Below are 27,437 nucleotides of genomic sequence, written 5' to 3'. Positions count from 1 at the left end.
TTCTCTCTGATAACTAATAGACTCTTGCACTAAGAAGCTGGCTGTCCCATTTATTTTATGCCAGTGCTGATTTCCTTTAGATCTGCTGCCTGATTTTTTTCCAAACCCGCCAAAGCCACCTTACGCCAATCCTTTCTCCATCTTTGTGCCAAATCATTGCTCTTCTGTCTCCCCAGGTGTCTGTTTTCACTTTCCCCTACCCCAAACCTTCCCCACTGCTTTAGCATTTTATGTCTATGCTGCTTTTCCACCAGGAGATGTGTGCTTTGGTGGCTCTTGAAATGAGACAAAAGGAGATCTAGTTTAGGATGTGCCCCTTTCTAGTTCTGTGGGCTCATGGAACCTCAGTTTCCCCATCTTTAAAATGAGGATCATGTGTTGTCCTCACATTCTTTCAAAATTGTCAGAAGAATTTTTTTAAAAAAGCGCATGCCGTTGATTTAAGTTCCAACACTTAGCAGTTGTCCAAGTGATTCACAGACTTCATTTAATCTCCACCCATCTGTGTGAGAGCTACAGCTAATGAACCCATTTCACAGATGAGGAGCAACAGGGTGAAAGTTGAAGACCATGTAGCTACTAAGTGGCAGAAACCAAAACGAAGACTCCCAATTCTAAATCCCAAGAGCATCTTTGGGGGGAAATAACCCAGTCTAGCAAAGAGCTTATGAAAAGCTATGCAAATATGTTATTATTACTTTGTGGCAAAGGTGAATAAGCCCAAAGAAGCATCAGCCTGACGCTGAGTTGGCGGGCCTGTGAAGGCGTCAGTGCTTTCCCATGGCTCCCCTGACTCACCTGTTGGACAGGTAGGGGGAAGGGGAGAGTAATGAATGAGTCTTACCTGCTGAGAGTTAGGGTGGGGCAAGACACACCCCATCTCTCCCATTGGCCCTTTTCCTTAGCCTTCCTGACAGCTTCTGGCCCAATCAGGAGGAAGTAACCTTTTGCCTGCCAATAGGTGCGGTGTTAGCGTGGAGTCTCCGGGGCGGGGGAGTCCCCAGAGCCGACTGGCAGTCCCTGGGGCCAATGGCCAGCGGATAAACAGAGGCGGCGGTGGACGAGGCCTGCGCTCGCGGCTCCGCCCCTCGGCAGGACGGTCAGGAGAGGCAGCCAGTGAGCCCGCCTCGGAGGGTGGGCGTCTCCCTCGGGGGCGGGGCTTCCAGGGGCGAGGGGCGTGGCTTGGCTGTCAGGTCCCTTCGCCTTTTGTTCGGTTACGGAGTTGCTGCCTTGGCCAGAGTCCGGAGCAGCCGCCGCCCGAGCGCGCCGACCTCAATTCGCTGCCCGCGCCGGCTCCCATCCCGGCCTGACCCCTACCCAGCCCGGCCAGGCTTCACACACAGGTGCGGGCGACCGGGGACGGTACCTCTGGGCTAAGGGGGGACGGCGCGCGGCCGAGAGGCCGATCTTCGCCTTCTCCGGGCAGGTGAGGGCGGGTGCCGGGGTGCGCCACCCTGCACCGGCGACAGGGGGCGCCCTGGGGTCCTGGGCACGGCGACCAAGGGGGCACGAGGTTCGAGCCCAGCGCGCTCGGGGGTTCCGGAGTCCTGAGCAGGACTAGGGAGGGATCGGGCAGGTGCCTCCGGGGTCGCACCTCCCCTGGGGCTGGCGGAGCTGGTCTGACGCCAACTCCCTGACTCTCGCCCTGAGCCTGCAGGGGAGACTTCGGCCCTCTTCATCTGCACCCCAGGGCTCACTCTGCAGGCGGGAATGTGCTGTTTGGGAAACTTGCTGCTGCTGGTCTCTCTGGGGCCACCCCCACCCCACCTCACGCGCGTCATCCTCGCTTTCCCTCCCTCCCAACTCCCCCAGGCCTGGGTGCGGCCCTATTGTCTGCGCGCCCGGCTTGCCCAACTGTGGGGGCCCAGTGCGCATTTTCCCAGCTACACGGGCCCTACCTGCCCAGCAGGTGAGCAGCTGGAGTCCAGAGGCCCTGCCCTCCAGTCCCGGAGCCTGGTAGCCTGGTGGGTACCGTACCTGGGGCACCTCTCTGCGCTCGGTGGGTGCCTGGCCGAGGCTCCTCCAGCGGAGATGGGGTGGGACTGAGAAACGGGTGCAGGGCAGTCTGCACCGCAGGGGCTGACTCCCGGGGCTGGGGCTGGGGTCTGGTGGAGGGCTCCTGCTCCTGCACGGATGGAGAATTCACTGGTAGCTGAGGCTTCCAGGGTGCTGATAGGGAAAAAAGACTACCCTACTACCCTTCTTCTCTAACCACTTATTGTCGGAAAAATCACCCCAAACAAACTTTCCAAGAGGAAGTACTCATGGCAGCTTTCTTGGGGGGTTTTCCTGCCTCCTTGCCCAGGACTTCCCCAGGCTTAAAGGGTCCTTCTTGGGGCAAAGCCCCCTCCTCCAGTCCGGCGGGCTGAACCCAGGCCAGTGCCTGCGCTCTGACCCTGTCCTCCCTGCCCCCACCTCCATCCTGTTTGCCGGGCCCCTGGGGCCTGAAGGGGGGGTCGGGTGGGCTGAAAGGGGAAGCAGCTTCTTCCTTCTCTTCCTGCCTCCGGGGACCACCACACCCCCTCGGTAGAGGCCGGTGCTAGTGACTCTCTCCCAAGCTCTGCCCCCCTCCCCAGGAATGGGGGTGGGGCAGGGCCGTGCCAACCGGGGAGAGTGGGGGGCGTGATTGTTCTTGCCTCTTTTTACTCCCTTCCATCCCCCAAGTTCTTTAGTCGGCTGGTGAGTGAGGTAGAAGTGCCGCGAGAATGGGGCACCGTATCCATTCGCTTCCTGAATTACGGAGGTGCATTCCTTCTGGAGGCTTTTGCTGCTCTTTTCCCACCCACCCTCTTTCCTGAGAGCTTGATGGGGAAAGTGGGACTGGAGGGAAGGCTTTGGGGGGCTAGTTTTAGGCAGAGCTGCCTTAGCCACCTCCCCCGCACAATTTCCTGAGAATCCCTCCCCAGGCCAGAGTTGGCAATCTCCACCAACACTGGTTTCAGAAAACCTGAAGTGTGGTCTTTTTGCAGGGATTTGGAGCCCAGCCTCCTTGGGCAACAGAAGGGGTGTGCAAGAACCTACCCCTTCTCCCTCAGTCCTGGGGTGACAGGAAGATTGAGAGGGGAATCAGGGCTGCCTGCCCCAACTCAGGGTTGGTTGTAGATGGGAGAGTGGGGTGGGGTCAGGCCCACCTCCAGGGAGAGGCCTCCGGTGGTACGCATCTGATTTGGCCTCTCAGGCTTGGGGAAGGCTGAGGAGGGAACCTTATTCCCTCTTCTGTTCTACTGGGCAGTGTACCTCCAGGGAGCCATGGAGTTGGGGCAAAAAGAACCTGTTTTCCCTTTTCTTGGTGCCAAGGTGGAGGAGGGGAAGGGATTGTAATCACATTGGTTAAATGAGTAGTTTAGCTAATCTGGTTTGTGGCTCTGATGAAAAGATAATACTCAGGAAGTATTGCTTGGAGGTGCCTGGGGAAAACGGGCCACTTACTGCACTGGAGGGAGAGGGTGGGGAAAAAGATAGGATCCAATTAGTCATTTCTTTTTTTTTTCTTTTCAAGATTTATTTATTTATACAAGAACTGGGGTACAGGCCAGATGTGCAGGAGGGTGAGAGGATTCACCAGAGACAGAGTGGGGAGCAGAACAGACAGATCTACTGAAACACACTGCTGAGGGGAGCGGCGGGCGAGACAGGAGAGGTCTGCTGCGCCATGGGGGTTGCTCTGTGGCCGGCAGGTTATCAAACCGGCACTGCAGAGGCTGTGGACACCTGTGGACAGCTTCATAGCGCTGCGCTCAACAACTGCCTGCGCCACCAGGGAGGCACCCAATTAGTCATTTCTTGCTAGATCAAGCCCCAGCCTCAGTGACATGAGTGCTTTCCACCCCCCACCCGCCCCCTTGGAACCTCCCTTTGGGCTGCCAGGGCTTTGAGAATGAAGCTGGGGGTGAAAGTCAGGCCTGGGCTGGCGCCCTGCTTCCCTCCTGGAGAGCCTTGGGGCAGGTACCCATGTAGGGATGGCTCTTACCTGGGAGAAGGTTCCCTCCTGTAAAGTGGGTTTGGGGAGAGGACCCCACCTTAGATTGAGAAGGGGGCAGTTGATGAGGGAAGGGCTGTTTACTGGGAGAGCTGTTAGGCTGGGGAGCTTCTGAGCACAGGGATTTGGGCTGGGACAGAGCTGGGTTTGAATCCCAGCTTTGTCCTTCATTCCCTGTATGGCCTCCGTCAAATCACGTCACCTCTCTGAGCCTTAGTAATCTCCTCAGCAAAATGGGAATAATACCACCTACCCAATAAGTCCTTATAAAGAGATGGATTAAAAAGTCCTCTCTTACAGATACCAGGCACTTTTACTAACAGTCCTAGCTGAATCCTTGTGACTATCCCTAGAGGCAGGTGGCATTACCTCATTCTACAGATGAGGAAATTGAGACTCAGCAAAGTTAAGTAACTTGCCCAAGGTTGCACAGCGAAGACCCAAGCAGGGCTAAGACTACCATTCAGGTTCTCTGACTCTAAACTGAGCCCATTCTGCTCTGTCACCCCACTGCACCACTGGGGAGAATTTTTCTGCCATCCTTTTTTGAGATCCTCTGCTCGGGAGTTTGGGGAGAAGAGAATTTACAAGGGCCCAGGAAGGTATGTGTGGGTGGTGAAGGTGGGGGCAGATTTGTCAGAGGAGTGACTCATGTCCTAGCCTCCAGCCCTTTAAAGCCTCCCTTGTGGTTGGTTTTTCCTTCCTGCAGGAGGGGGCTCTCTCCCCAAGGCCCAGGGCTGTGTCGGGGACTGTGTGTCGGTGTGGGGTGTGTAGAAGGGGTTTTTGGGGAAGGGAGAGAGGAGAGCAGGGGGTCAAAGCTGCCTCCTGACTTGAGCTGGGCAGAATCATGGGCTGTTCTGGGCTTGTCCCTGGATAGGAAGTGGGAGTTACTTGCTTTGCTGGGGGCTGGGGCTGTGCCAGGATGAAGGGGGGCCTGCTCTCTGGGGAGTGAGAGAAATGAGAGTCAGATTTAGGACTGGGCCAACATCTGCTGGACTGTACCAGTCGGTGCTGCCAGGGTGCTCTTGGGTGGGGAGCTGGCTCAGCCTCTGCCTTAGGGCTCAGGAGGCTGGGGGCTGGGAGGAGAGTTTCCTACTATTGGGAGAACCTTTCTGGGCATGGGGCTGGGCTCAGCCAGAGGCATGGCCCTCTGGTGAGGGGCTAGTGTCAGCCCTGGCTGTCTTTCGCACTTCTGCCAAGAGGCACCTGACACCAGAATGGACCTGGGAAGTGGGGCCTCACCTGGTGTCGCCGCAGTCTGGGTACTGAGCTTACATACAGGGCGTCCGGGTCCCCTGAGGTCCGAAGGGGGCCCCAGATATGGGGCTTAGTGATCCTGGAGAAGAAAAGTCTGAGGAGACTTGGTGTGACAGAGACGGAAAGATGGAGTCAGTTCCAGCTGATCTCCCTAAAGAGGGCGGAGGGCTTGCAATTCCCCTGGCCCCTGAGGACACAGGTGCGCTTGAGACTGAAGCTTTTGTGGAAGGAATGCGGGTCAGACAGGAGAAGGCACCGCCTGTGTGTCAGAGAGATCTTGAGTTGAAGACTAAGGGGAAGAGGGAGAAGCCAAGCCCCCTTGGGGTGCGCCGGGTTTGGGCTATCCCCCCAGAGAAAGGGCAGGCAGGAATCACTACCCTTTGGGGTGACTCTGGTCTCTCAGGGTCCCTGGGAGACCCTGAGTCTTGCGTCTTTTGGTGGGAAGAGACCTGGCTGTGAGGGGCAGGTACCCACCAGCAGGTGGGCCCAGCGACCCCAGTGAAGAGAAAGCACCGTGCGGCTGGGGCAGGTCATCAGTGTTTGTCCCTGCAAGTGACACCTCGAGACTCTCTCCTGGGACATGGTTGAATCCCGTGGAAGTCTAGGGGGCACAGACTGCCCCAATTTCTGGCAACTTCTTTCCCGAGCTGCTCTGCTCTGTCTCATGGCACCTTAACCTTCGGGGCTGCCCGGGGCGGGAAGCACACTCACTGCAGTGTGCAAAATGCAGGTCGACACACCTGCTTTCCTCCCACCTTGATCCTGGCTAGTCCCCATGGGGGGTTGTGGGGTGCGGCAGGGTCATCAGGTCACTGCTCGGATGGACGATGTGAGCCTCCCTTTTGGTTGAAAATGTAGTATCTGATCATTGTTAAAAAACAAAAACAATCAGAAAGTTCAGAAGAGATTCCCAGAGAGGGAAAAAATCCACTGTCTCTTCCCTTTTCTTAGCCTCGTCCGTATTCTCGTCTCAGTCTCGATGAGCTCATGCTCTGTATACAAAAACAAATTTAAACAAACCCTTATCCAAACTCTGGTGTTCTCCAGCGTACACTGAACAGGAAACTAAGAGTCTGTCTTCCCTGCTCTTCCAGAGAGGGCTCTCTGATCCCTGCAGCACGAACCCCTGGGGAGTGGTGCCCTGAGGTGTGGTGCCCCCAGGGGTCCCCCTGGATGAGGCACTACACAAATCAGCCCTTTGCTGGGGCTTCCTGAGGCTGGGTAAAGTGTTTCTCTATTCCCAGGGGTCCTGATTTGGGGTTACCTGCCAGTTTGGGATTTTGCCCACAGAGGGTCACCTGCAGGGGATGGTACTCCAGCTGGAGCCCTTTCCAGGGGCACCCAGAGGTTCCTGAGGTCGAGCCACCTGGCTGGAGGCATTTCCTGCTCCTCCAAGTCCCCTTCATTTTCCCACCCTGGTTTGTTTGCCTTGGGAAGGAGCCCAGAAGGAAGAAAACAAACAGCAGCTGGGTTGGCCTGACCTGAGCCTCCCCCCCCCCCCCCCCCCCCCCCGGCCAGGCCTCAGCGACAGCTTGGGCTGCCCTCCAGCCCGGAGTTTAGGCTTTCCTCTGGAAGCTCAGGATAGGCTCCTCTGTCTTCTCCTGTCTCCAGGGCCCTGCTCTTCACGGTGCCTGCCTCAGTGTCTGCCCATTTGGAATGACCGGTCTGATGGGGGAAATCACAGTCTCTGCTCAGGAACCTCTATTCTGCAGGGGCTTCCTCCTGGAGCCGCTACTCTGAGCGGGGAGGCCAGGTTGGGAAGCCCCAGCCTTTTGGGAGACAGGGCTCCCAAAGGAAGCAGTCCTGCCTGTCTCTGGACCTTTCCAGAGTCTATTTCCATCTGTGCTTGGGATCCCTGGCCAAACCTCTACAGAGATAGAGTAGAGAACATGGGGGCTGCTGCCCCTGTGGAGCCAGCCTCTCCCTTAGGGCTGCTGTGCTGGGGATGCTCCCACCTGCCTGGCCTGGCTGCAGGGGATGTTCAGTGTCTCCCCGTGGCCGCCCTCCCAGGCCCTCCAGAGCTCCTTCTCTGCAGCCCTCCCCAGGGGGCGCTGGCCTAGGCTGGGAGGCAGTTCCCACCCTAGCTCTCATTTGCTGGCAGTGAGAAAGGCCGCCTGGGTCTTCCCCTGGCTCCTGGGTCTTCCCCTGGCTCCTGGGTCCTGAAAAGCAAGCTGGCTCCTGTCACCTCACCAGGCCTGTCTCTGTGCTGCCTCTTCGTCTCCATTCCTTGCCGCCCTCATAGAAGGACACTTGCCTGGGCCCTTCCTGTCAACAGCAGGCTTCCAGCGGCGTGCTTGTGTCCCATCTACTCTGAAGAAAGCAGTGGCTTGATTCCCTGCCCTCACACAGCCTGTGGGGGGAGGGGTGGATGGAGCCCCTGCCCTGACACTGGGCTCCTACCTGCCCACAGCGTCTGTCCTCCATGGCTGTCCAAACCCACCGTCAAGTCTGTGCAAGGGGTGGTCTTTGGACTGAGGCACCTCTAGGGGGCCCGGCCTTGCCTGCTCTTTGAGTCCCCTCCAACAATGTCTCTGGGCTTAGTTCCCGCACACCTCTTGGGCAGCCCATTCCTGTCTTTTTTTCCCAGATGTTTTATTGACACTTGGTGTCCTGCAACCCAGCCCAGCTGTGCCCACTGAGGACTGTCCCCACTAGGTGCTGGCTGGGACAGGAGGCTGATGGGAGCTATTTTTTATTTAATTTTTTTATTTTTTAAGGATTTATTTATTTTTATACAAGAGCTGAGGTACAGGCCAGAGGCACAGGAGGGTGAGAGGATTCACCAGAGGCAGAGCGGGGAGCAGAACAGGCAGACGACAGAAATACACTGCTGAGGGGAGCAGCGGGTGCAACAGGAGAGGTCTGCTGCGTCATGTGGGAATCTCCCTGGCCAGCCGGGATCGAACCCGCACTGCAGAGGCTACAGACAGCTTCACAGCTGATTGAGTGGCGCTCAACCCTCTGTGCCACCGGGGAGGCCCGGGAGTTCTTTTTTATTATCAGGTCTAGGCCATGCTCTGCTGGGACAGTTTTGGATGTAGTGTGCCCAGTGCCAGCCCCTGGGTTGGCTGTGCCAAGGAGGAATCAGGAATGAAGGGCAGGGTCTGCCCAGAGTTGCCGCGTTCCTTCTTACCAGAGTGGACCGGCAAGGGAAGGGTTCTTCAGCCGGCCTGCTCGGGCCCTGTCTCCTCTCTTCCTGTCCCCTGCGCTGTCGCCCACCCCACCCTGTGATCTCTGAGCTGGCTTCTTCCTCCCGTGTTGCCAACAATAGGGCCTGCTGCTAAACAAAGGCACCCCATTCAGCGCAGAGAGCAGAGTTTGTCTGGCTCTGCCTGTCTCTGGCCAGGGTGCATGGGCAGGGCCTGCATCTGTCTCGCCGGCTTCCACCCTGGCGCTGTCCAGGGGCATTTCACCACGTCTCTCCAGGTCCAGGGTGGAGAGGGACGAGACCAAACTGGGTGCGGTCCCCGGTACCCTGGGAACTGCAAAAACAGCACTTTCATGTGGGACAATTTCCCTGGTTCTCCTGAGAGGAGGTCTGAGAAAGGTGGGGCCAGTTGACAGTCTGGCGTGAGGTCTGACTTCCAGCTTCCTACTGCAGGAGCCATCTCCCCGAGAGCCTTTCCTGAAGATGAGTTCTGGTGTGTGTCCCCTCTGAGCTGCTTTTCAAGTCTGACCTTGCTCACTTCAGCCCCCTCTTGTCTGCCGGGGAAACCTACTTCCTATTCCTAGAATCCTAGACATCAGCTTTCCTTTGCCACCACATGGGCCACCTCTCTGTACATGAAGCACCCAGAGGGAAACTGTCCAAAGACACCCAGCCTCTTTGTGGCAGAGCTGGGACCTGAACCTGGGACTCCCGAGAAGCCGACTTCTAGATGTGCTGTCTCCGGCTGCCAGCAGCCTTGGCCTCCCCAGCCTCTCCTCCCCGGCCCGTCACTCTCACTGCTGTAGGATGTCCAGCCCTGTCTTCTTGATCCCCGGGCATCCCTCCTTCCCGGGTTTGAGCAGCGCGCCACCATATCTCAATGTGGAGCCTCCACTTGCTCACCTAGAAGTCGGGACCCATAAATGGTCTGCAGGGTCGCTTGGAGGAAGATGCGATTCCCTTGATAGCAAAGGCAACTGTCTAGGATGCCCCCTCCCGCCAGGGTGTCCTCTGACCGCTGAGCTGCTCTGTCTGGCTCTGGTCAGCTGTCCAGGCAGCTTCTCTTGGCCCCAGGCCTCCGCTGGCGGTGTAGTGAGGGGCCCCTCACTACGGGAAACTCTGCTCCTGTGGCTACCCTTGACCTTGGGGATCCCTTTAGACGTCATGCCCGAGAGGGACCATCCCGTGGTCCCTGGGGAGGGGGCAATTTTATGGATTGGGCCTGGATATGTCAGCTCAGCGCCAGCCAGCCCAGCGGCATGGAGAAGGTTAATGCAGCTGTCTCTCCTGGGGCCCTCTGGCCTGCCTCCTCTTCGGATGGGGGCAGCCTGCCTGGGGCGGCCTGTGGCAGGTTCTTTCTCTTTCCCACCCCCCACCCCATGAGGCAGGGAAAAGATCCAGAGATTGTAGTCACCCTGGGCAGTGTGTGGGTGGGGAGGGGGGGTTCTGAAATAGTGACACTTGGCCGATGCCTGCGAAGCAGCTGGGCACATCTGGCAGCGCTGAGCCTGCTGTCTGGTGTTCTGGCCCCCTGCTGTTTATCAGTCTGAAACTCTGACTCACTCAGGGTGATGGGAGGAGAGGAAGGAGGCGGCTGGGAGCTGGTCTGGCTCCTGCCTCTGCCTGTTCCAGGTGCGCTGAGGGCAGGGGAGGAGCTGGGTGTCACCATAAAAGGCAGGAAAGCTGAGACCCAGTTATTCGTCATCCTCCTTGAGGGTGACACTTGGGCCATCACTGGGAAGACTTGATCTTTGTTCTTGGGGTGGGGCCAGGCTGTACCCGCCACCCTACCCTTATCCTCTCCAGGTCTCCCAGCAAAGCTGGGCAATGGGTTTGAGGTGTGGGGTGCTGCCCTGGCTCCTAGGGCCTGCTTGCTCTCTGAGGATGTGCAGGGGCCCAGACACTGGTGTCCCTCATGCCTGTGCCTGGCACATAGTAGGTGCTCAGTGCTTGTGGCCATGGCCGAGTAGCAGCACTGCCTCCCTGCAATGGTGCTTGCTCACCTCCTGGCCTTGAGCTGGTCACTGCCCTTCAGGGGGCCCTCCCCTCTCCACAGAGATTTGGGGCTCTTGGGCTCAAGAAGAGCTGGGCCCCAGTCTGAAGCAGGGAGGTGAGCTCCAACTTGGGTCTGTGGTTCCCCTGACTTGGCAGTTGACCCCTTTCTCTATTGTGCCATCTCACCTGGGGGGGGCCTCAATTTCCATGTCTGTGAGTGGGGGAACAGAGCATGTGCTTTGAACCCTGTTGGTGAGGGAGATGGCCTTGGAGGAAGGGCAGGTCCCCACTGAATCTCAGCTTCCTTGTCCTCCCTGGCGCCTCGCTCTGGGAGTCAACTGCCAAGTCAAGAGAACCACAGACCCAAGTTGGAGCTCACCTCCCTGATTCAGACTGGGGCCCGGCTCTTCTTGAGCCCAAGAGCCCTAAATCTCTGTAGAGAGGAGAGAGTCCCCTGAAGGGCAGTGACCAGCTCGAGGACAGGAGGTGAGCAAGCACCACTGTGGGGAGGCAGTGCTGCTACTCGGCCATGGCCACAAGCACTTAGCACCTACTATGTGCCAGTCACCTCTTGGGTCCTTCATAAATCTGGTCTCCTCACAACAACTTTTGAGGGAGATGATGTTACCCCTTTTTACAGCAGAGGACACTGAGGCTCAGCAAGGAGGTGAATTGCCCAGTAATAAACAGCTGTGATTTGAACCGGCTGGTGGAGCACAGAATTCTGGGAGCTAGGGTGTGGCCGGGGAAGGGGCCAGACAAGGTCTTAGGATCTGGGCCTTTGGGGCCACTTTGGATACTTCGCCATCTGCCGGTAAATGAGATCCTGGAGCCTCTGAGGGAGTCCAGGGAACCTTTAACTGCTCCCAGCAGACTCCCAGGCTCCCCAGAGAAACCTGTCTGACTGCTTCCCGGCCCCACCCAGTTCCCCGTCCAATACTGGTGCAGCTGCCTCACCTCTGCAGCCTTTCCCAGGGATCCCCAGCTGGTGGGGATGTAGGACACCAGAGCTACAGGAGGCCCCGTGTGCCTTCTGCTCTGGGAGTGTTGGCAGGGACAGCAAGGTGAGTGCAGGGCCAGGTTGGGGGTCACTGACCCTTTACTGCCCAGGGGTTCACTCCACTGGGGCTGAGGTCAGAAATGCAAGCCTAGAACTTACACGCTGGGGCTCCACTGCTCCAGGGGACCCTTCTGCTCCCCACTTCCCAACACAGTTCACTGGGGCTCTTGGGGCTATGGTGGGGCACAGGGTACAAGGCAAGTAGGGATGGGTTGACGCTGGGGGCCGGGCCAGATGGTGGGGTGCCAGCTGATTGTTTGCTCCTCTGTGTCCCCAGCAGCCACCATGGAGGTGATGAACCTGATCGAACAACCCATTAAGGTGACTGAGTGGCAACAGACGTACACCTACGACTCGGGCATCCACTCGGGCGCCAACACCTGTGTGCCCTCGGTCTGCAGCAAGGGCGTCATGGAGGAGGATGAGGCCTGCGGGCGCCAGTATACGCTCAAGAAGACCACGACTTACACCCAGAACCAAGGTTGGGGCCAGGGGACTTTTCCACAGGATATACCAGCCAAAAGCCAGGCCAGGCCCTAGAGGGAGGCCGGTGTTAGGAGCTTGAAGCCTGAGGAAAGAGGTGCAGCTCCTGCTCTTAGAGACCCACCCAGCCTGGGAGGGGAGGAGTAACTCACACGCTTAGGGATCCAACCCACCTGAGGAAGCAACATAGCCACTGTAGGTGCCACCATAGGGGGAGAGGCACATTTCCCTTCGTGAGCCTCTAGAATGGGTACACCTTGCCCTTGGGGTGCCACTACCTGGAGGAGGAGGCACAGTCCTTGCCTTCCAGGAACTCCAGTGTGATGAGGAGGCATTGCTGTGGCCCTCTAGGGGCCCAGGGACTGCAGTACAGACACAGTCCTTTGCTCTGGGAGCCTTAAGTTTGATGGGGAGGCAGAACTCCAGTCCCCAGGGGCCCCACAGTATGCTGGGGGAGGTACATCTTTTAAGCCTGAGGGCTCCTGGTGGGACAGGGAGTTGAGGCCAGCACTTAGAGTGACCCACCCATTTCTCAGCCCAAGGTGGGGAGCCCCGCCAGCCCAGGGCGTCCGCTTCCCTGGGGCAGAGGCATGTCCAGGTCCTGGGACTGGTGTCTGCAGATGCCTCCAGGGCCCTGAATGTTGGGAAAGGAGCAGGCTGGGGCACTCCAGCGCTCCGCCTCTGCACCCGGGGTTCCTCCCTGGCAACGGGCGGAAGTCTTGGCTTGGCAGGGCCTGGCTTTGCGTTGGTGCTTACAAGTATAGCATCCAGGTGGGGAAGCCATGTGGCTGCCTCCGCCTTCTCAGCTAATTGGAGGGTGGAACCTCTGCCTCCTCTCCCAGGGGCATCGGACAGTTGCCAGGGCAGGGCTGCTGGGCAGCTTGGGCACCTATTTGTGGGATCTCTGGGCCCACCCAGGGGGTGGAACCTGGAGTCTGAGCTGAGAACCCGCCCTGCTTTCTGAAGCCTCAGTCCTGGCTTTCCCTCTGATCTGCAGTATGAGTCTCAGTTTGCCGGCCCATATAATGGGAGAGTTGCCTCCTGAGGGTATAATTAGAATCATGAGATTTCGGGGTTGAAAAGAAACCTACGTTGGCTCATCTGGCCCCACCTGATTGTTAGGGAGGGGCATAGAGTCGGGGTTTGGGCTCTGGAGTCAGGTTGTCTGAGTTCAGATTTGAACATGGCTTCTTAATAACCTCACTTCTAACCTCAGTTTTCCCATCTGTAAAATGGAGTTAATAATAGTACTTGCCTTGAAAGGTTGCAAGAGTAAATGAGTAAATGTAAGAAAAGCACTTAATATACTGCCAGGCATGTGATATGTACTCAACAATATTAGCTATTCCTGTCAATAATAATAATAATTGCTATCATTTTTCTAATGATATGTGAGCCCTTTCTTTTTAGGGCAATTCACAACAGTTAGTCAGGTCTCATATGAATTCCCTTTGATGGACAGAACAGGTGGTGTCCATTTTACAGATGACAGACCCAAGGCAGTGGTGTCCTTCCCAAGGTCCTAGGTTAGAGGTAGAACTATGAGGGTGTGCCAGGGCCTTGGTCCAGGTGAGCTGTCTGCAGCCTGCCCTGTCCCCAGTGTCCCTGACCCTATCTCTGCAGCTCAGACCCTGTCCATTTGTCCACAGGTGACCTAGAGTACCAGATGTCCTCAACAGCCAGAGCCAAACGGGTGCGGGAGGCCATGTGTCCTGGCGTGACAGGCGAGGACTGCTCGCTGCTGCTGACCACCCAGGTGGACGGGCAGGCCACCAACCTGCAGCGGCTGGCCGAGCCATCCCAGCTGCTCAAGTCGGCCATTGTCCACCTCATCAACTACCAGGATGATGCTGAGCTGGCCACACGGGCCCTGCCTGAGCTCACCAAGTTGCTTAATGACGAGGACCCGGTGAGGGGCCTGGCCAGGCTGGGAACTGGGTGGGGAGGGGCAAGGTCTGGTGCCTGCCTAGGAGGGCCCTCCCTGGGGTGGAGGAGGCATTGACTCAGAGCCCCACCTGCAGGCAGAGTCTGGTCTGGGCCCCTGTGAGCTTTGTGGGAGGGTCTCCTGGCCCATCTGCTTACGCCTTCCCCTCCTCCTTGCCCCCCAGGTGGTAGTGACCAAGGCTGCCATGATTGTCAACCAGCTGTCGAAGAAGGAGGCGTCTCGACGGGCCCTGATGGGCTCGTCTCAGCTGGTGGCGGCTGTCGTGCGTACCATGCAGAACACCAGTGACCTGGACACGGCCCGCTGCACCACCAGCATCCTGCACAACCTCTCCCACCACCGCGAGGGGCTGCTCGCCATCTTCAAGTCTGGAGGCATCCCTGCCCTTGTCCGCATGCTCAGGTGCCCACTCCTGCTCGCTGTGGGGGCTGGGACGCCCCTCACTTGGGCTTCCCCTGCTCTTCCCTGGACCTTCATGCAACATTTCTGAGCACCTACTATGTGCCATGTGTAGAACCATGCCCAGACCTGGGACCCAGCTGCTGTCATCCTAATGGGGGAGACAGGCATGTAAAGAGCAGGTTATCAGGACATCTTCCCAGGCAAGGGTATGGATGTGTCTGCAATTGGTCTGATGAGCTCTGAGAAGCTGCTCACTATAATGGCAGAGAGTTAACAGACAAATGGAGTTTGGTCAGTATAGATGAAGGGAAGGGTATTCCTAGCAGAGGGAACAGCATATGCAAAGTCCTTTGCCACCTTTATCTTTCCCAGTCTTAGAATGTTGATGGGTCTCCATCCTCATCACCATATCAGGCTGTGAGTTCCCCAAGGTGGAGGAGATATAGGTATTGATATTAGTCTCCTTGAACCCTTGTAGGGCCTCTCTAGAATGAGGCCTTCCACATGGGAGTTACTCAGAAGAGACAGGTGTGGGAAAGACCTGCTATGCACTCAGCACTGGACTGGGAGCCCAGAAACGGGAGGAGACATGGTCCCAGTCAGGAGAGGCATCATGTACTCCATGCATAACAGTGGGGTTAGCACAAGGAACCTTGAGAATTTAGCTAAGGGTATTTAGCATAGGGACATCAGGGAAGGCTTCCTGGGTGAGGTGGCCCAAGTTTATGTGAGGCTCTGGAATCCAACTCATACTAGCCCTCTGCCTGCCATTCCAGCTCTCCTGTGGAGTCGGTCCTGTTCTATGCCATCACCACTCTGCACAACCTACTGCTCTACCAGGAGGGCGCCAAGATGGCCGTGCGCCTGGCAGATGGGCTGCAGAAGATGGTGCCTCTGCTCAACAAGAACAACCCCAAGTTCCTGGCCATTACCACTGACTGCCTGCAGCTCCTGGCCTATGGCAACCAGGAGAGCAAAGTAGGCCCTCCCTGCCCTAACCAAGACCCATAACCTCCCACTACATCACCTCCATCCAGCAAACTACCTCCTTAATTCTTTTTAGGTTAAGTATGTATATGTATATGCAGATAAACATATTTCATCATATAAATGAATGTTTTGAGGGTAAAGAAAAGGAAAAATATCCTCTGCATCCACTGTTACCTTAATGTTTTCCTCCACTGCTGTTCTGTGGGTATATTTGTACATAGTAGTCATAGCAAATGTACAACTTTACATCTTTTCTCTATAGGATATTCAAAAATTTTTTTTCACTATTATTCTCAAACCCACCCTTTACAATGGCAAATAACCTTTCATTAGGTGGAACACCCTGACTTTAGTCTGAGGGAGGGCATCTAGATGGCTCCCAGTTTCCCCCCTTTATAAAACAATGGCATAATCAATCTCTTGGGCACACAGCTTTTCCCAAAGAGTGGAACATTTTTTTCATTGGTGGGGCTGAAGGTTTTTAGGCTTTTACCCAGACTGCTTTCCCAAAGGATTGTATTATTTACAGTCCCATCGGTGGTGATATTTTTTGGTGCAGTTTCACCTCATCCTTGCCAGCATTGTGCATTACCTTTTTTTCAAATTTTTGACTTATTTAATAGTTACAAAAGTGGCTGAAGCTCAGGAATGAGAGCTCTGTCAGCTCACCCTCCCTTCCTTGTTTCTTGTCATATTCTGTCTCACACTCATCTTCCCCACTCCCCACAGCTGATCATACTGACCAATGGAGGCCCCCAGGCCCTTGTGCAGATCATGCGCAACTACAGTTATGAGAAGCTGCTCTGGACCACCAGCCGTGTGCTAAAGGTGCTGTCCGTGTGTCCGAGCAATAAGCCTGCCATTGTGGAGGCTGGTGAGTATCATGGCCTGGGAGGGTGGCCCACTGGCCGGGAGAGCCAGGTTGGGGCTCTGTCTAATGGCCGGGCGTGGTCAGTCATGTTCCCCTATGGCTGACGTGACTCCCATATCCTGCTGCAGGTGGGATGCAGGCCTTGGGCAAACACCTCACAAGTAACAGCCCCCGCCTCGTGCAGAACTGCCTCTGGACCCTGCGCAACCTCTCGGACGTGGCCACCAAACAGGTGAGGGAGGCATTTGGGCCTGGGCCCACCTCTTCACTTGTCTCATCCTCTTGGCTCACTGTGTCCAGCCCCTGTCTGGGAGTCTGACGTCAGGAGCTGTGGGAGGCCTGACACCACTAAGTGTCTCCCCAAGTGGCTGAGGCTGAAGACGCTCATCTCTTTAGCTTACGACTCTAATCCCTATCAGGGGTCCAGGAAGGGGAAGGGATGAAGGGAGCTGATGCTTCTAAACTGGGTTCTGGTGGTACCAGACCCTGGGCGGGGAACAGTATTATACATGGAGACAATTTGGAGGCCTCCAAGCCTAAAATCAATGTAAGGAAAAATGCCCTTTCAGGACCTGTCACCTTGTCCCTTCTAGCCTGACTGCCATCCCAAGAGTTCCGCTCTCCACCATCAATAGGCTGTTTTTTGAGCACCTGCCACTGGCTGCCTGGACTCCGCTAGGCACTATGGGATATTGGCTCCTTTACCCCTTTCAATACCTGTGGGACCCCATTGGTTAGATGAAGAAACAGAGGTTCGGGACGTTAAGTAATAGCCTTTGGCCCCAGCTAGTAAATGGCAGAGCAGGGATTTGAACCCAAGACTATCTGTCCCCCTAGCCTGGGGTCCTTCTCTTCCACAACAAGGCCCATGTGGCTCCCCTTGGGAGAAGTGAGGCTTCTGGTTTAGGATGTTTACTGCAGTAGCTTTTGACCACTGAGGGGGCTGCAATGGAGGCCTGGAAAGCTGAGCAGCTGGTAAAATTGGGTCAGCAGTGCCACTGAAGTGTGTGGTCTCCTCAACAATTTCCATCTAGCCTGGAGGTCTCCCTGTCCTGAATTTTTGGGCCTGGGGCTCTGGGTCTGATGACAGTAGGGAGAAAGGAGGGATGGAGTTTGGACAGGCTGGGATTCAGATCTAGCTGTGGGTCTGTGGGCAAACCTTTCAGCATCTCTGAGCCTTAGTTGCTCCAGGGCATAGTTCTACCCTTTTGTGGGGTGTCGGCAGGATCACGGGGTGTTGGCAGGATCACAGGGTTGAAGATGTCAGGCACAAGCAGGCAGGGTCGACTACATATCAGCTGGGTGGGCTTGGGACCCGCTGGGCCTTCCTGCTCTCTGCAGACATACCTGGGAAGACTTCTGAGGGTGGGGAGTCTCCCTCACCGTCCCCTCTCTCCCCTCCCCAGGAGGGCCTGGAGAGTGTGCTGAAGATTCTGGTGAACCAGCTGAGTGTGGACGATGTCAACGTCCTCACCTGTGCCACGGGCACGCTGTCCAACCTGACATGCAACAATAGCAAGAACAAGACGCTGGTGACGCAGAACAGTGGCGTGGAGGCGCTCATCCACGCCATCCTGCGCGCAGGTGACAAGGACGACATCACCGAGCCCGCTGTCTGCGCCCTGCGCCACCTTACCAGCCGCCACCCCGAGGCCGAGATGGCCCAGAACTCCGTGCGCCTCAACTACGGCATCCCGGCCATCGTCAAGCTGCTTAACCAGCCCAACCAGTGGCCGCTGGTCAAGGTACCCGCGTACCCCGGGCCCAGGATTAAGTGCAGGCCACGCTGCTGGGAAAAGGGCTCTGAAATGCAGCGACTCCAGTAAGAATGAAGTTTATTCCTCGCTCCTCGGATGGCATCGCTGCTCTCAGACCCATGAACGTGGTCCGTGGCCCGGGCCTCCTGAAAGCAGACAGTGCTTCTCCACACGGCCATCCGAGCGGCCTCTTTCTGTCGCAGGCTCTGGTGGTGGCCTGGGGTGGGCCAGGGAGTTGGTGTTTCTGCCAAGTCCCGAGGAGGCCGCTGGCCCAGGGGCACACTCCTGATGTGTCTGGCATGCATGGTTGGGTTGTGCCAGCCCCATGGGTACCTTCCAGTCCCGGAAATGTTGAGAGGGAGGAAGGATGAAGCTGTTGCTTCAGCTGATGCCCCGGAACTTGGTCATTTGGCCCCATCTGATGCTGGGAGGCTGGCAGGTGTGCATGGGTTGTGCAGCCTGCTGAGCCCTGGGAGGGACATTGCAAGACAAGCGTGAGAGGATGGTGGGGCCCCTTAGTGACTGCCATAGGGAGCCGAGTATGAAGCGATGCAGACTTCTACTCAGGAGGCTGCCGGGGAGAGGCTGCTGGCATTGGCTAAATACTAGGCAATTTTTTTAAAGATTTATTTATACATACAAGAATGGGGGTACAGGCCAAAGATGCGGGGGTGAGAGGATTCACCAGAGACAGAGTGGGGACCAGAACAGGCAGAGTGGCTGAAATATACTGCTGAGGGGAGCAGCGGGTGAGTCAGGAGAGGTCTGCTGTGCCATGTAGGTGGCTCCCTGGCTGGGGATGAACTCGTGCCTCAGTGGCTGTGGACAGCTTCATAGGTTTCGTCTCAACTCCTTGCGCCACCAGGGAGGCCCCACTAGGCAATTTAACAGTATAGATAAGAATGAGTCTAAGTGAGGGCATCCCCTGCTGGCGCAGGCGGTTGAGCGCCGCGCTGTGAAGCTGTCCGCAGCCTCTGCAGCACTGGTTCGATCCCGGCCGGCTGGGGAGGGTCCCATATGGTGCGGCAGACCTCTCCTGTCACTCCCGCTGCTCCCCTCAGCAGTGTATTTCGTCAGTCTGCCTGTTCTGTTCCCCGCTTTGTCTCTGGTGAATCCTCTCATCCGCCAGCACATCTGGCCTGTACCCCAGTTCTTGTATAAAATAAATAAATATTTTAAAAATATTTTTAAAAAATTTAAAAAAAATGAGAAAAAAAGGGCAGTGTGAGATACCCCATATACCCCCACCTTTAACTTGATCCCATCTGCAAGTCAGAGGTGGGGGGAGGTTGGTTGGTGGAATGTTCTGGAAGGAGGTGTCCTTTTAGCAGGAGCTGTTAGACAGGAGGACCCAGTGGACTAAGGGACATGGCTAGGGTGGTCTCGTTTCTGCAGCTCTTGCAGCATGTCTGGCCTAGAGCAAGCGAGATGACAGGTGAAGGAAGAGATGATGCTGGGAGATTGGGATCCTGCAAATGCCCAAGAAATGCCCCTGACCATGTCCCTTGTTTTGCCAGGCAACCATCGGCCTGATTAGGAACCTGGCCCTGTGCCCAGCCAACCATGCCCCACTGCAGGAGGCAGCGGTCATTCCCCGCCTCGTCCAGCTGCTGGTCAAGGCCCACCAGGATGCCCAGCGTCACGTGGCTGCAGGCACGCAGCAGCCCTACACGGTGAGTGACCTGGTGATGCTGTGAACACAGGGGGCAGGGTGTGCATGGGAATGTATGTGCGTGAGTGTTTATGCGGGGAGGTGAGTTGCAATGGAAGCCAACTCCCAGGACCAGTGGGGATTTGTAAGAATTTCTTGGGGGTGGGGAGTGTGGCCGTCTCCAAGGGCGCCCTTTCATCGCGCTCCGTTGCCCCCCTCGTGCAGGACGGTGTGAGAATGGAGGAGATTGTGGAGGGCTGCACCGGGGCCCTGCACATCCTCGCGCGGGATCCCATGAACCGCATGGAGATCTTCCGGCTCAACACCATCCCCCTGTTCGTGCAGGTGAGTCTGGGATAGGTGGCCTGACAGGACCCGCCGCCCCTGCTTATCCCCATCGCTGAAAGGGGAGGTGGGCAGCCGGGTGTCAGGGGATGTAGTCAGGTATCAAGAGGTATTTAGAGGGGTTCAGAGAAGATGCCCACATCAGAGGCGACCACTTCACAATGCCTATGTGGGGTTGGCTTTCCAAGCTCAAAGGCAAGGGATAAGGCCCCAACCTTTTTAAATTTTATTTATGCATAGAAGAACTAGGGTCTAGGCCAGAGGGGGTATGGGGGGGAGTGAGATGATTCACCAGAGACAGAGTGGGGAGCAGAACAGGCAGACAGACCGAAATACACTGCTGAGGGGAGCAACGGGCGAGTCAGGAGAGGTCTGCTATGCCATGTGGGTCAGCTCCCTGGCTGGGGTTCGAATTTGTGCTGCAGTGGCTGCAGGTAGCTTCATAGTGCTGAGACTTAGCCCCTTGCGCCACCAGGGAGGCCCCGTTGTTTTGCTTTTAAACATTCTCTTTTTCTCTTAAATATCAATATGAACTCAAAAATTTTTTAGGAAAAGTTTTTCTTTTTCTTTTTTTAATAATATAGAAAATGGGGCCACCCTGTTGTCCTAGGGGTTAAGTCTCAGCACTATCACCGCCACGGCCTGAGCCCAATCCCCTGCCAGGGAGCTACCCACATGGCGCAGCAGACCTCTCCTGTCTCGCCTACTGCTCCCTTCAGCAGATCTGTATTTCAGCAGATCTGCCTGTTCTGCTCCCCACTCTGTCTCTGCTGAATCCTCTCACCTCCTGCCTCTCTGGCCTGCACCCCAGCTCTTCTGTGCATAAAAACAAATAAATCTTAAAAAAAAATAATATAGGAAAATGCCTTATGCTACAACGTCAGGTGAAAAAACCAGGAATCAAGAAATTTGCCTGTAATTTGAACTGGGATAATAAAGATCCAGTGGAAACGTGCCAGTGTGTTCACAGAGGCTGGGTGTGGTGGGGTATTGTGCTGGTTATCTTTTCCTTCTATTTAAGCTTTTCTTAGACTCTGTGCATTTTCTATTCTGAGCCTGGGTTAACTTCAGTAAAGGGAGGGAGAGGTGGGCAGTTCCGTGAGGTGTGTTGCCCGCCCCCCCTTATACTCACCTCCACCACCGCCCACCCCTGCCCCCAGCTCCTGTACTCATCTGTGGAGAACATCCAGCGTGTGGCAGCCGGAGTGCTGTGCGAGCTGGCCCAGGACAAGGAGGCCGCCGACGCCATTGACGCCGAGGGGGCCTCGGCCCCACTCATGGAGCTGCTGCACTCCCACAACGAGGGCACCGGTGAGGGGCTGTGCTGTGGCGCGGGGAGTAGGAGGAGGCTGGGCCCTCTTCCCCCATCCAGGGAGGAGGCAGGCGCCTGACTTGACCTTGCCTTTGTTCTCTGCTCAGCCACCTACGCTGCTGCCGTCTTGTTCCGTGTCTCTGAGGACAAGAACCCAGATTACCGAAAGCGTGTGTCTGTGGAGCTCACCAACTCCCTCTTCAAGCATGACCCTGCTGCCTGGGAGGCTGTGAGTATCCCGGGCTGGGCTGCACGGTGCGGGTGTGCAAGTTGCATACTGCGCAAGGATAGTGCTTCAGGGATGCTTCTACCATGCTGTCAACATCATAGATCTTTATTTTATGTTATAAAGGATTTTTTTTTGTAGTTTTTTTCTTTAAAGGTATTTCATTTATTTATTTTTGTGTAGAAGAACTGGGTGGGGTGCAGGCCAGAGGAGTGGGAGCTGAGAGGATTCACCAGAGACAGAGTGGGGAGCAGAACAGGCAGATTGACTGAAATACACTGCTGAGGGAGCAGCGGGTGAGACAGGAGAGGTCTGCTGTGCCATGTGGGTCAGCTCCCTGCCTAGGGATCGAACTCAGGCCATTGTGGTGACAGCACTGAGACTTAACCCCTAGGCCACCAATGAGGCCCTAGATCTTTATTTTATTATCGGAGCACTTGTGACAGTTCTCTGCTGAAGTAGTAGCTTGAACTATCTACCTATCGAAATGGCAATTTTATTTTATCCAAACTAATACAAAGGACTTGAGGCAGGTGCGCCTTTTCTAACACACACAAGAAGCTGCATGGGGGCCTCCCCGGTGGCGCAGCAGTTGAGCGCTGGGTTGCAAAGCTGCCCGCAGCCTCTGTGGTGCCGGTTCGACCCCCGGCTGCTCCCCGGCCACCAGAGGAGGGTCCCACATGGCGCGCAGACCTCTCCTGCCGCCCGCTGCTCCCCTCAGCAGTGTACTTTGGTCCTTCTGCCTGCTCTGCTCCCTGTTCTGGCTCTGGTGAATTCTCTCACCCTCCCGCGCTTCTGACTGTACCCAGTGCATGTATAAACAAAACAAACAAACAAACAAATAAATAAATCATAAATAAAAAAAAAAAAAAAAAAAAGCTGCATGGGCTAGCAGCCGCCCTGATCCTGGGGGTGAAGAGGGGCAGATCTGAGCCTCTCTTGAGGCCTCTCCCCTCCATTCCTGCCCTGAGATGCTCAGTTCTGTGGATGCCCCAAGCTTGGTGTGGGACCCTCCATCCTGGGGAGGTGCCTGAGGACTGGAGATTCTCAGGGCGCTTTAAAACCCCATTTTGCGGCATTCCTCCCTCTGTGCCTTCAAGAGGTCTCCACTTTTCTCCTGGCCTCCTTTCTAGAAGTGTCTCTACTACCCCCCAAGCCCAGAGTCCACACCTACAACGCTTCTCTCTGCCTCCTTCCTTAGGCCCAGAGCATGATCCCCATCAACGAGCCCTATGCGGATGGTAAGTGTGTGCAGCGATCCTCAGGATCCCCAGAGAGCAGGTTGGGAACTGGGGGGTGGAAAGGGGCGTGGGGTGTGAGCGTGTCCCCAGCGCCCATGGGCCATGGCAGCCCCCCGGAGCAGCCGCATGTACTCCTCCATGCCCTTTCTGTGAGAGCTCGGGGAAGGGGATGGGGCCACCGGAGGTAGGCAGTGGAGGTGGCTGAGGGCTGTCCCGGAGTGGTCTGCAGACCCTGGACAGACCACCTTCTGCTCCCCAGACATGGATGCCACCTACCGCCCCATGTACTCAAGCGACGTGCCCCTGGACCCCATGGAGATGCACATGGACATGGACGGGGACTACCCCATTGACACCTACAGCGACGGGCTCAGGCCCCCCTTCGCCGCCGCGGACCACATGCTGGCCTAGCTGGCTGAGCAGCACACGCCCTCCCCGCTTGGTGGCCTCCTCAGGCCTGCTGGCTGCTGAGACACACGCTTTCCCTTCCCCAGAACCTCCTTCTCGCAGAGGCCCTCTCATGTCTCCACTGAAACCTTGCCTCCTTTTTGGGGGGAGCAAGTGTGGGACCTTTTGCTGTTGGGCTCCCTCAAGGCAGGCTTGCCTCGGCCTGCCTGACCCTGTGACCTGGGCTGGGGGCTGGGCGGGTCCTGCCCTTCCTGTGGGTAGTGGAACAGAGCAGCACCCAGGGGACTCAGGGGTGCCCTGCCCCCTGTGTCTTCCCCCCTAGGTGCACCCTTCTTCTGAGAGGCTCTCATGTAGGCCGTGGGGTGAGTCAGAAAGTGCCTGAGCCAGGGGTGCAGGGCCGAGACTTCCTGCTGAACCCTGCGCCTGCAGGGGTCTTCCTCGGGGTTTCTTGGGATGGCGACCTGCCCCTGCTTTTCTGTTCTGGACTGTGGGTCTAAAGATACACACCCCTCACCTCTAGACCCTTCGCCACCCACACCAACCCCCTAATCATCCGGGGTGCCGGGTCCCCACGAGGGTTTGGTTCCTTCTCTTCGTCTGACGTTCTCACTGAACTCCACCTGAACAACTGTCCTGCGCCCCCGGGGTTTCTGAGACCCAGGTTTAAGACCAAACCCCTGAAGTCCAGAACTTCTCTTGAAAAGTTCAGGGACCTTCCCGGAGACGGGGTGGAGACACCGAGAGCCAGTCCCCGCTCCAGGACCCTACCCGCTTCTCTCCGGGGCGATGAGTCACTGGCTTTGACCCCTCCAGGGGAGCTCTGGGAACAGCTCCCCCGCACCCCTGCCACCTAGCTGACCCCTGAGAAGTGCTCTTGGCTGACCCCTCTGGTGTGCGGTGAGGGGCTCTGTCTTCTTCCTGTTTCAAACTCCCCCCACTGCCTCCTGCTTTGAGGGTGGGGGCTGGGGGAGGTCCCAGCGGAGAGTTTTATTATTACTGCTTTATGTTTTTGGTTATTGGTTTTTTGTATAGACCAAAGCAAAGAAAATAAAAATAACACACAGATCCAAAGGAGGCTGTTGAGATGGGGTGGATGGGGAGACATGAGGTGCCTGATGCCCACCTGGTACGTGGGGAAGACTCTTGGAGAGGGGAGTCCAAGAGAAAGGAGCATTTGAGAAGCTGAGCTGACAGTCCAGTGCGCACTTGCAGGGCTCCAACTTGGAAGCGTAGGAGCTGGAGGGGTGAGGTGATGACTGGGGCTGAGCACCCCCTTCGGCACCAGGGCACTTAGTTGCATGGGTCTTTACTTCAGCAGGCAGCCTCCTTGCCCTGCTCCCGGCCACCTCGAGGCACGTTAGGGGGTGGGGTTTCTCTTGGGCTTTGTGCTCCTGGAGTCCAGGCCCTCTCGACTGGATGCCTTCACCTGCTCACCCATTGGGATCTGGCTCTGACCTCTGCAGGAACACGTCCTCTGTGCCACCACCACCACCACGCCCCACACGACCCCACAGCCAGGCTGGGCCTGTGCTCCTTCATCTCTGCCCCATAATGCCCTGTGCATGGCTGTCATTTCACCCAACACATTGGTGCAACTGTCAGTTTATATAATGATCCACCCACATGTGTCCCCAAATTCTTTCAGGGGCGGACTAGTTACAGCACACCTCCCCAGCCTGGTTTGCCTGTGGCACCTGTGCCAGCTCACCAGCCTGGGCCCACCTTCTGCACTTCGTTGGGGCTGGGGCAGTGGAGGGAGACCACAGCCTGGTTCTCCGGGATCAGCAGCACTGGGATGGACGTGGTGCTGGGGGCAGGACGGGGAGCCCACGAGGGCATCGCTGTCTGGAGGTCAGGATGAGGGACCTGGGAGAAGGGAGGGGACAGGATGGGCTTTTCAGACATCAGAGGTCTTTTAACAATACATTCTGTTCAGGGCATGTCTCGGCTCTGGCTGCTATAAGAAAATACCATAGACTGGGGGCTTAAACAATAGGCATTCATTGCTCAGTTTTGGAGGCTGGAAGTCCAAGATCAAGCTGCCAGCAGATTCTGGCCTGGTGAGCTCCCACTCCTGGGCTGGTGGGTAGGTGCTTCTCGTGTGCGCTCTTGTGGTCTTCCCACACCTTATTGCTGGAGAGAGCGCTCTCCTGCTGAGGTCCCTAATTCCGTCATGTGGTCCCACCTTCATGGCCACCTCTGAACCGAATTACCTTGCAAAGCCCTAGCCTCCAAATACCATAATATTGGGGGATAGGACTTCAGCACATGAATTTGGGGGACATTCAGTCCATAATAGGGCACTGGCAGGAAACACTCAACTGAATGATTCGAGAATTTGGTAAGGGGACAACTTACAAAGGTGTGGGCGGGTGTAGGAGTCAGCAAGGGAGAAGACAGGTCCCTGGGCCTCTGGTGGGAAGGGGTGGAGTGCTTTTGGGGGACAAGACCGTGTGGATGAGGCTCCTGACAAGGGCAGTCCCCTCTCTCCACCAGGGAGCTGTTGGCCAAACCCAAGCAAACCAGAATGTCGTCCATGTAGCCCATTCATGGTGACCTCCACTGCCCAGAGCAAAATGGAGAGATCTGGAAAGATCAGTGAAAGATAACCTGGCACACTCTTCCCTCCACCTTCCCAAAGGAAGATTTGAGACACCTTATAAGAAAGAATTGCTTCCTCAAGCCTCATAATAGGCAATGAGGACAAAAGAAAGGAAGGGGCAGCAAAATACCCATGTTATTATTTAATAGTGCCCATGACTGAATGCTATGTTATATTCTGAGCTTCCTGGCAGCCTGGTCAAAAAGGGAAATAATGCAAATCAGTCATTTTTTGTTTTTTAATCTGTTAGACTTTTTTTTTTTTTTAAAGATTTATTTATTTATGCTTACAAGAGCTGGGGTACAGGCCAGAGATGCGAGTTGGGGGAATGTGTGTGTGTGAGAGAGGATTCACCAGAGACAGAGTTGGGAACAGACAGGCAGACTGACTGAAATACACTGCTGAGGGTGTTAGGGAGAAATGATGTCCTGAGTTAATCCCATACAGGCTTTGTGGACTCCACCCCCACTCCAGACCAAAGCCATCAGGACATTGGGAAAGACAAATCCCATCACCACCAAAGGGAAGGTGGCTGGGACCTGAGGGTGGAGTTAAGCAGCCAGGTTGGGTATAAAAACCAAACACATGGGCCTTAGGGATCTCGCTGTCGCTCTCCTCCTGGCTTCACGGCTCCTGGCTTGCAGCCAGCACTCAGAGCGCCATTTGGGATTCCTGATCGGCGGATCGGGTAGGATTCATTTAAAACTTTGTCTCCCACTTTTCTCCCTGAGCTGTACATTTCCTCATTTCCCCTTCCCTTGTGAATAAACCGTTTATTAACCTTTCGCGTGTGCCTGCAGTAGAGCATTGATAAGTCCTTTTAAGGGCGCGGGTGAGGACCCACAGTCAGGCACCCCGTTTTGTATCGTGGTTGCTCTACAACATGGGGAGCAGCGGGTGAGACAGGAGAGGTCTGCTTTGCCATGTGGGTTTCTCTCTGGCCGGCCGGGGATTGAACTCATGCTGCAGAGGCTGCGGATTGCTTCATGGAGCGGTGCTTAACCCCTTGCACCACCAGGGAGGCCCCCTGTTAGACTTCTTTAATAAAAAAAATTCTTTACGTCATCATTTTAAGCAAAAGAGCGGGCTACAAACTACATATTTCCTGATTTTACTCATAGGCAAGATAAAGAAAGAGTAAACAAACAAAATAAAAACCCTTAGATTTTGACAACAGAATGGTGGTTACCAGAGGGGAGGGAAAAGGGTAAGGGTGGGGGACAGGTAGAGGGTTCAGATGATTGGTGGTGGAGGGTAGTCGACCTTCGGTGGCAGCTGTGATGCGCTACATTACAGTTATCAAGTTGCGAAGCTGTATACTTGAAACTCATACATATAGTGTTATAATTCAATGTTGCCTTAATTAAGGGGGGGAAAATCCCTGCAAATTTACAATGGTAACTGAAAAATAATTTAACTTTAAAAGGGCAAGTCAGTGTTGGGGAGTTAGCCACTTCTCCAGTTTGCCCAGACGATCTGTCTGAACCTGCAACTATGAGAAAACCTGTTTACTTCTCTGAACCTCAGTGTGCTCCTGTGTGAAATGGGGTAATGCCTGCTTTGCCTACTCAGGGTGAAGACGACGTGAGAAAGTGATTCTAGGCAGGAAGATTGGGAAAGGGCAAAGGCTTTTTTCCAGAAGGGCTCTACCTTTTTGTTTTCCAGAAGGGCCATCCACCACAGGGTCATATCTGGACCTTGGTTGGCAACAACCACATGACCATCCCATCCCTTGCTGCAAGGGATGCTGGGAAGTTCACAATAG

General features: G+C 55.9%; 1 protein-coding gene across 4 annotated transcripts; it reads left to right on the top strand.

The window, feature by feature from the left end:
- Positions 1–1,223: 1,223 nt before the first annotated feature.
- On the top strand, positions 1,224–26,470 carry JUP (junction plakoglobin). 4 transcript variants are annotated; one of them, XM_037492104.2, is made up of 14 exons: positions 1,224–1,343; positions 11,720–11,920; positions 13,572–13,831; positions 14,031–14,269; positions 15,046–15,247; positions 15,989–16,133; positions 16,259–16,362; positions 17,537–17,875; positions 19,405–19,560; positions 19,764–19,883; positions 21,044–21,194; positions 21,303–21,424; positions 22,623–22,662; positions 22,922–26,470. In XM_037492104.2, the coding sequence occupies exons 2-14, from the start codon at positions 11,725–11,727 to the stop codon at positions 23,071–23,073; spliced, it is 2,226 nt and encodes a 741-aa protein (XP_037348001.1). In that variant the 5' UTR covers positions 1,224–1,343; positions 11,720–11,724; the 3' UTR covers positions 23,074–26,470. The 4 variants fall into 4 exon arrangements, with proteins under 4 accessions (XP_037348001.1, XP_037348000.1, XP_037348003.1 ...); XM_037492103.2 differs by having other exon boundaries at positions 11,717–11,920; XM_037492106.2 differs by lacking the exon at positions 1,224–1,343 and adding an exon at positions 1,368–1,426 and having other exon boundaries at positions 11,717–11,920.
- Positions 26,471–27,437: the final 967 nt, after the last annotated feature.

Source organism: Talpa occidentalis, unplaced genomic scaffold (assembly GCF_014898055.3).
Source record: "Talpa occidentalis isolate TD23 unplaced genomic scaffold, MPIMG_talOcc4v2.1 talOcc4.7, whole genome shotgun sequence".
Classification (NCBI taxonomy): domain Eukaryota; kingdom Metazoa; phylum Chordata; class Mammalia; order Eulipotyphla; family Talpidae; genus Talpa; species Talpa occidentalis.
This window is presented reverse-complemented; position numbering and strand designations above follow the sequence as displayed.

What these genes read in the sequence shown, in the direction of transcription:
- JUP (XM_037492104.2), top strand. Translation starts at nt 11,725, where the DNA reads ATGGAGGTGATGAACCTGATCGAACAACCCATTAAGGTGACTGAGTGG. An exon ending in CCATCCCCCTGTTCGTGCAG is followed by an intron (nt 19,884 to 21,043) that starts GTGAGTCTGGGA and finishes CCCTGCCCCCAG; the next exon opens with CTCCTGTACTCATCTGTGGA. An exon ending in ACCCTGCTGCCTGGGAGGCT is followed by an intron (nt 21,425 to 22,622) that starts GTGAGTATCCCG and finishes CTCCTTCCTTAG; the next exon opens with GCCCAGAGCATGATCCCCAT.